This window comes from Sinohyriopsis cumingii, chromosome 14 (genome assembly GCF_028554795.1).
Source record: "Sinohyriopsis cumingii isolate HCF-2022 chromosome 14, ASM2855479v2, whole genome shotgun sequence".
NCBI classification, from domain to species: domain Eukaryota; kingdom Metazoa; phylum Mollusca; class Bivalvia; order Unionida; family Unionidae; genus Sinohyriopsis; species Sinohyriopsis cumingii.
Genome location: NC_142974.1, coordinates 13,165,006 through 13,173,731, shown reverse-complemented (window position 1 = coordinate 13,173,731; position 8,726 = coordinate 13,165,006). Strand labels below are relative to the sequence as shown.

General features: G+C 36.1%; 2 protein-coding genes across 2 annotated transcripts; one reads left to right on the top strand and one right to left on the bottom strand.

The window, feature by feature from the left end:
- Positions 1-954: 954 nt before the first annotated feature.
- Positions 955-6,979, top strand: LOC149783278 (uncharacterized). The gene is made up of 8 exons (XM_089931508.1): positions 955-1,454; positions 1,832-2,080; positions 2,332-3,111; positions 3,281-3,467; positions 3,918-4,157; positions 5,929-6,100; positions 6,283-6,431; positions 6,753-6,979. The coding sequence occupies exons 1-8, from the start codon at positions 1,083-1,085 to the stop codon at positions 6,941-6,943; spliced, it is 2,340 nt and encodes a 779-aa protein (XP_089787634.1). The 5' UTR covers positions 955-1,082; the 3' UTR covers positions 6,944-6,979.
- Positions 6,980-7,056: 77 nt separating this feature from the next.
- LOC149783277 (P2X purinoceptor 7-like) lies at positions 7,057-8,474 on the bottom strand. Its single transcript, XM_089931509.1, has 3 exons — positions 8,184-8,474; positions 7,573-7,794; positions 7,057-7,213 (listed from the first exon to the last, which is right to left on the bottom strand). Exons 1-3 carry the CDS (start codon positions 8,396-8,398, stop codon positions 7,057-7,059), a joined length of 594 nt encoding a protein of 197 aa, XP_089787635.1. The 5' UTR covers positions 8,399-8,474.
- Between the last annotated feature and the right edge of the window lie 252 nt (positions 8,475-8,726).

Genomic DNA, 8,726 nt, shown 5'->3' with positions numbered 1-8,726 from the left:
TTTTAAATTTACATCACAGGGCTATTAAAATTATGTCAATGTGAATGTTTCAACAGCTTTGCTAGAGCGTCATATCACAACGTTACCAAATCATACACTTACAGATACGTTGTGAATACGTTGTGTGTTGGGGGTAATTATCTAAAACAAAGGCCCACCATTTCGCCTGACGTTCAAATAAATATAAATGAACGTTCTTCCTATTTATCTATTCCATATACATCTACTTAGACATGAATCACGCATTGATTCAAACAATTTTTCTTTGAACTGACCACCTAACAGAATATATTTTTTGTCGTCCGGTTATGCAATATAATGCGGGGTTGCAATGAAGGTTTGATTAAAACTGTCATTTGCAACTGAGAGCTGCACACTTTCCTCTTCCAGATTGTCAAAAACGCGCTTGTTCCTTGCCGCTTTGGCTTGTGCCAATGTTGCTAAGGTATACAGTTCAAACATGATACTCAAGATTAGCATGGGATGCATGCAATTAACATAGTTTTAAAACGTTATCATTGAAATTATATAGGATGTTATGAAAACATGTCTCTATAACACTTCTTCGTGAAGCTAAACAGGCAAATCAGGTGGATCCTTTTTAAATTTGTATATTACAGTTTCCCTATCATTTTTGTACAGAATGTTTATGATGGAACACATTTGTATTACTCTTCCTTTAACATTACTTTTGTACAACAAAAAGAAAACAAAACAACCAAAGGAAAGTTCGGCTTTATATCATGCAAGATCGAGAATTAGGATAGACATCTTCCTCTACAATTTAGTTTTAAATATCTTAAAGGGGACCAAAACCCTGACCTGACAAAAAAAAATGTAAATCGAAGGATATTTAGTATTTTGTATATATAATCTATCCCAACTATTCTTTTCTTTGCATCTGCTGTATTGGTACGATGATTTCATAAAAAAACTAGTCCTGTATTCCAAGATCGAAAGGAAAGAACCTGACTCGAATTTGTTATCTCCCTTCCATATAAACAGGATGTGACGTCATTTGAGACGATTAACTTGGAAACGTCATATTCAGTTTGTGCAGCGAAGTGTAAAGTATAAACAAGATGGTTCAGTGCGCAGCTCTAAATTGTGTCAATAACAGCAGTTCGGGACAGAAGATTAGTTTTTTCTCATTTCCAAAGGACCCTAAAAGGAGATCTGTATGGGCGATTAAATTAAAGAGAGAAGGCTTTATGCCAACTCAACACACCAGGTTGTGCCAGAGACACTTCGAGCCAGAGTGTTTCTCAAAAGACCCGAGACTCGCGCTAAGTATTGGGTTTGAACCAAAAAGTTTGCGTTTGAAACCTGATGCAGTGCCGACTCTTTTTGATTTTTCTACTCCAACAACACGACAGAAGACGGGAAACACGCCGGCGAATCGTAGTCAACATAGGTCGGGGAGCAGAGCTATACAGAAGAGGAGAAAGCTTGAGGTAATGAGCATTTTTTTTACTGCTTATCTGGCAGATCATAAAAAAACGGTCTGCCCACATCTATGCTGATGCTAGCAATGACTAAACGGCAATATGGCAATAAATATCAATATCAATACAATGTGTCTTGCAATGAAAACATTAGGATCTGTGGTAGTCGACCATAAAGTCCATGACAACAGCTAGTGTACTTTAGTTTCAAGGTTAACGTCACATCAGTGGCAGGAATGTTTACATTTATTTTAAGATTGAATTTATACTTAAAAGGACTTAATTTATGCATTGTTCATTTGTCCATTGAAATTGTTGTGTCAGCCAAATATGGAGAGTAGTGGAAAAAAACTAAAAAAATTTTTTTTTATTGTTTTCCTAATCAGATCATGGCTGAGATTACAGCTGAGGTCACCGATATGGAGTGTGTGGATCAGACCTTTACAAACGTGTTGCAGCCACAATATGGGGTGAGTGATGAAGCCAAAGCACCAACACCAGTCAGCTACCGTAAGGGCCAGGTCCACATGGAGACCCAGACAGACTCCTGTATCTCTTTGATAGGAAAGTGTATTCAACAAGATATACCACTGGAAAGATTTTCAGTTAGCACTCAAACATCATACAACTTAGTTGTAAGTATTATAAGTTTATGTGTACTTTTAACACCAGTAATGATACTCTCCATTTCTTCACTGCATTCATCCGTCTATAACCTGTGTGTGTAAATGAACCTTCATCCATATGGTAAACATTGTTTTTGATATAAAAATAACACAACTGGAATCAAATAACCATGTTTTTAAATTTGTGAATGCAGCCCACCTCATCTAAATACATGTATATACACTCATAGTCCTGTATTGTTATTTATTTTTAAACCCAGGAGAGACGCCATGCAAAACTACAGGCCAATTTTGATGTGCCCAGACCTAAGACCAGCACATGTGGAGTCCAGGTAGCACCAGATTGCAGATCATCTGCTGTGCAGTGCAATCGCCATCATAGGACAAGGACCCAACCAGGCATCAACCCGAGCTCTGACGAAGAGGTGCCGCGTGTGGAAAGTTTATACGAAGCAGACTCTGGTGATGATCCCAGCTGGACTCCTGATGTAGCCGAGGACCATAATGAGGAATCAACAACAGACCCACACAAGGCTTTGAAGTATATTGTATTTGAAATGTCTTTGATGGAACTGCTTGATGTTTGCCCCAAGTGTACAAAGGCAAATTTGCAGCATCAGAAGTTTAATATTGGAAGTTGTTTTTGCGTTAAGAGTTATTGTCTATGTGGCTTTCATAGAAGTTGGACAAGTCAACCACTGCATCATTCCATGCCATGGGGAAATTTAATTGTTGCAGCAGCAGTATTTTTAAGTGGCAACAGTCCAGTGAAGACTTTCAAATTTCTGAGCCATGCTGGAATTGTTGGGATGAGCATGAGCTCTTACAATACCATCCAGTCATGCTATACTGTGCCTGCAACATTGTCACTATGGGAATATAGACAGCAGCTCTACCTAGATGAGGTGCGGGCCACAAGACAGTCGTTGAAGCTGGGTGGAGATGCCAGGTGTTCCTCCCCAGGCCACACTGCCAAATATGGCAGTTATACTTTGATGGATGTCCAGACATCAAAAGTTGTGGATATCCAGCTTGTGCAGGTATGTGATTTTGTTATAAATTTTTTTCAATGAATTCTCTTGTTTAAACTCGTACATTATAAAAAAATTAGTGAGTACATAATCAGAGATATATGTACTGTATAATAGTGTTTTCTTCTTGGAAAGAATATTACTTACAACAAATACAAATCAGAATACTATATTTCAGTGCAATGAGGTCAAGAATTCTTATGCCATGGAGTTGGAAGGATTGATACGCAGTCTTCAATTTATGCAGGAAGAGGGAATTTCTGTATCTGATCTGGTAACAGATCGCCATAGTCAGGTGAAGAAATACATGAGGACACAGCAGGAAGGGATCAACCACTGGTTTGATGTATGGCATATGGCAAAAGGTAAATATGTTCCAGAGATCTTCATGGGTTATGTAATGTACTGAATTCTTTTTTCTCTCCAGAGTCTAAAAAGAATGTGGTAAACTGGTATGCACTGATTCAAGACATCATACATACTTTATTTGTTAATGCATTTAAATCATGCAACACAATCAAGTTTTGCATATTTAGTCTAAAGTTATAAGAGTATTTCCCCAGCAATAAGTACACAAATTTTCTAACAGGCTGCATTCAATCATTTTAAATCCGTACAATTATTTCATGGCATTCCATACATGTTTGCTCATTACAAGAATCATATAATCAAGCTCACCCCAAGTTGGTCATCTTCACTAAGCCGCTTTGCACATTTATAGGGAATTATAAGCATGTTTGTGATCATAACAGTGTTGTATCAGTTACACAGTAGTATTTTTCAGCTATGTTTATTTAATCTATGTTTTTTTTAAGGAGTCTATAAAAAGCTGGAAGCAGTGGGGAAGAAAAAAGGTACAAATATTGTATCACAGTGGGCACGGTCCATCAGCAACCACATGTATTGGTGTGCCGCTAGCAGCCAGGGCAATGGTGAGTTGGTGACACAGAAATGGACCAGCATCTTGAACCACATATCAGATGTCCATGAGGGTCATGGAGACTTGTTTCCCAAGTGTTTACACGACGATGTGACAAGAAACTGGATCAAGTCAGGCTAGTTAATTTGTTGTACAATGTATTCATAATGTTAAATTTTAAATGAAGCAAACATATTACAGTTTAGAGCATATGAATAGCCTACTCATCACTCCTTGAAATGATGGGTATTTGATAATTCACAGCATATACTGATGTAATATTTTCTTTATTTTGTCAGTATGTTCTTAACAAATGCCATTTATTAAATCCTATTGAACTTTTATTTATTTAAATTAACACTGCTTTTATAATTTTCACTTGGATGTAATAAAACAAACTTTTAAAGATATTGAAATACATTTTATTCTGCTGCATAGATCACACACACAGATTATACAATATTGGGGCAATCAATCTATTTATTATCAGGGATGGTCCTGGCTTTTAAAAAGCTGTCGCCAAAAAAAATCGCCAACCTCAATATTTTGTCGCCAATTTTCAAAAAGTGTCGCCAGAACAAGTAGTGTACATTTTTTCAAGTGTTAATTTAGTCTATTAATGTAACAGGCAATGAAAATTACAAAAGATGGGTTAGTTAATACTCTAATTACAACAAGCATTAACAAAATGTTACAAAGTGTTACATGAAGATACGTCGCGATTTTAGGGCTGCCCACTTGTTGAACGCAGTTTCAAAGTCTAATTTTTCACATCTGTACATGCTGATTCTTATTAAATTCTCGAGAGATGAGATGCAGAGTTTATTTCTGATGTCAGTTTTTATGAGGTTCATCTTACTGAATCCACATTCACAGTCTACAGTGCTGACAGGTGACACCAGTAGTCTCTCAGCAGCCCCCCCCCACACACCCTTATGGCTAACTTCACAAAGCTTGTAGTGAATTGCTTCCTAAATCCCAAGAATGATCACTGAATGCTGTATAAATTTTCTCGACAAACAAAATAGGATCTCTATTCCCACGAATGAAACTTACATGAGTCAACACTTGGCAATATTGGACCGTATATATAAGCATAAATTCACACCCTATTTAGGTATTCTTTCACTCCTGTATTTTGAGAAATAAATAATTATTATTAATTATGCAAAACTGTTTTCTTGTTTGCTATTTTTTGTTGCGGAGTTTAAGTCTCTGCAGCCGTAACACGGGATTGATGGCAAAAGGAAAAGATCAATGAGTAAAATGCTGCACTGGCGACAGATATAATTGTGATTGAGATTTTTTCCATTTGCTTTGTATATATACGCAGTAGTCGGTACTTCAAAGGTTATCAGTTTTCTATGAAGGTTCAACAAAACTATTGTATTGGTATATGTAAAAAAAAAAAAAAAAAAAAAAATAACAGAAGGATTAGCCATTCAATTAATTGTATCTGTTCTATTCGCGTCTTCAGAAGTCGGTCAGTTGTAGGTATAGTGCGGTAGCATGATTGACTGTATCACAGCATACAGTACTCAGCCCAGATGTCAGCATAAGCAGATTATGATGTAACAATGCACTGTAAAGATGGGGTTGTCAATAAGAACAAAGGATCGTTTGTTTAACAGATTGATTCCAATGCATTGCTTAGTCAAGTTTGTGGCTTCCTTTCGTTCTGGCTTTAAATTTATTCAGTCCAAATCCATGATTGTATGTACAAATTAAATAACCAAAAAGTCTGTCGCCAAAAAAATCGCCAGATGGGATATTTTTGTCACCAATAAGGAAAAAAAATCGCAATTTGCGACATTGGTGAAGCCCAGGACGATCCCTGATTATGCATCAATATCAGCAGACAGTATGCAATAAATTACTGACATTGTGCAATTTACATTTCTTTATAGGCAGCAAGGCTCATGGGGAGGTAGGAAAAATTGTCTGCGGAAGACTACTGCTCAAAGACATACAGAAGCTGTCACCTGCAGAACAGACATCTAGTCTAGAATCCTTCCACAACACCATCTGCTTTTTTGCCCCGAAATCAAGACATTACTTTTATGATCAGATGAAAGCAAGGTAAATAATTAAAGTTTCATGTTTTTATTGCAAGATCTAACATCCATTTTTGAAATATATGTATGAAGCTGACTCGTATAAAATTAAAAGTATTGGGATTATATAATTTAAAAGTGACAGGTATTGTACATCTGACTGAAAACATTATTTTCAGTTAAGGGTTATCATTTTTGTATTTCCAGACTCTGTCTCGCCGCATTACACTTCAATGAAAACTCATCAAGAGCTCCAGCTGTAGCCAAGGATGGGAAAGCACAGTATAAAATTTCTTTTCCCAAGGCTAGAAAGGGTGATCCAGTAGTGAAGCAAGTAAAGGTCAAACAGAATTATGGTAAGCAATTTAATACAGGTTAAATCATGTTGACATTTTTTATTAACAATTCTGAAAAATTGTCCATATAAAGTTGAATATTGACCAAACTGAAAATGAATAACTGCTCATCCTGTATACATACATAAACTAGTATCAGTTATTTTAATGTAAATTCAGTTTTTTCAAACATTATTTTGCTTTCAGCAAAAGAAGTAGAAATATTATAAATTGTACAAAGTATTTGGATCACTTTTCTTTTTGGACGAATTTTATTTTCCATATAAAAATGTACGACACTGTTAGCTGGCTGTATGATTATAATAAAACTCATACTTTCAGATTATGTCCAAAAACTGATGGAGGAGGTTGTAATGCGGCGAGAATTATACAGCACATATCGCAAGGCACATGAAGCTAGGGCCCGTGAAATGAACCATCCACCACCAGCTGTAGCCTCTTCATACAGAAAGAATTTGGTTCTAGATAAGGACTCAATAATTCAGGAACACTGTCAGCGTTTTAATAGCTGAAAGTATAATCTGAATCAATAAAGTTTAGAACCTCAATAGCTTCTGATTTATTCTTTTGCTATTATACACACATATTCACATATTTCTAGAAATGTCAGAAATTTTCATATTTGTCAGATGCGAGGATACTTGAATCCTGTGTAGGTTTCAGATGGGAAGGTCTTGCGAATTGTGCTCACTACACATGATGGTAATATCTTTCTATTTCTTCTACCAAGTATCTTCCACACCCAGCGGACAAATCGTCTATATGCTATGTGTCGGTAGACTCTGAAAGGACAAAATACAGTTTACTGAATAGTATAGTTATTACACATAATTTCACACCAATCCAATCACAGTATACATGGTATTTTAGTTTTTTAACGTTTTTGGTGCCTTGGAGGAGGTGGGGGTGTAAAGTGTTGTGTACTCTCTTTCTATCTATGTCTCACAAACACACATAAAATTCAGCTGAATTGGTCCTTAATTTGTCATTTTCATTTGCAGACCACCTTTCTGTTTTTAAATTGAACTTACCAAAGTGTGTGATTATAAAAATGTTCATAAAAAAGGATTATACACAGGTTTTCATTGTTCTTCAAAAAAGATTTTGTTGTTGTTGTTGTTGCTGCAAGATTAATACTCACATGTGGATCTGGTTGTTCTCCCTTAATCTACCATTTTCTTGAATGTACTCATAAAATGACGTTTCTAAGACGTGTATGTTCAAACAGTTTGCAATGAATCCCTCGTAGTTTGTGATGCAGGTAGAGGAACATTCTTCAATTTTCTCTTCCAAGATAGACTGAGATTGGCAACAAATATTCTCTTCTTGGTTGGACATTGGCACACATTTACTACACAAGCACCTGTGTGTGAAAAAGGTTGAAATTATTAGAAAAGCTATTGCCTGTTTGATATTTTAAATGTCCATTTCTTGGAAGAACATGCAACCAATGACATATACAGGTCCAAATCAATAACTGTTGGATTAATCCAGGCTTTAGAAAATGAAAATCAATTTCCAGCCCTCAAAAAGACTGCAACAAAAAATTCTTCATGTGACTTAACAGAAAATTTAAAAAAAAAGAGAAAAAAAAATAACAGAAAATGATTTTATAAAAACGTGATCAGTACAAACTTCTAGCTCCCTACCCCATTTATTCCACGATTTGGTACTCATATTCAGTTTGATATTTAAAATTAAAAGTAGTTTATAAATGCTATTTGCAGATTTGTTCAGACTAAGATTACTTACCAATTTGCGTTTTCGAGCAACTGTGCTTCTTCTACACCAGGCCGACGATATTCCACTGGAGTCTCCAGATCATAGCCATTGTCAGACTCTGATGAGCCCTGTTTATCTTTGTCACACGAATCTATCTCTGGTTCATACATGTAAGGTTGGATGTTAATGGAATATTCTACTTCGGGAATATCATCCACATCACTGTCATCGCTGGCAGTCGCCATAATTTAAAAATTCAAACACAGCCAACTCCTAGAACGCTCGACTGATTTATCAACAATGCCGGTGTGTACACAGTTTCTCAAATGACGTCACATCCGCTATTTGTTCAGGGGGAGGGAAGCGCGTTTCTATGTTCAAGACGGATCGGGAAAGATGATCGGTTTTTATATAAATATCTTTGTAACGAGTAAGAATGAAAGATACACATTTTCAGAAAATTAATCTTATACATATAGCAATTTATTCTTGAAGTTTGCGCGAATTTCAGTTTTGCATGTTTGTCCCCTTTAAGATGTCGTGATCATCGCGCTATAATTTTGTTACTGGTCG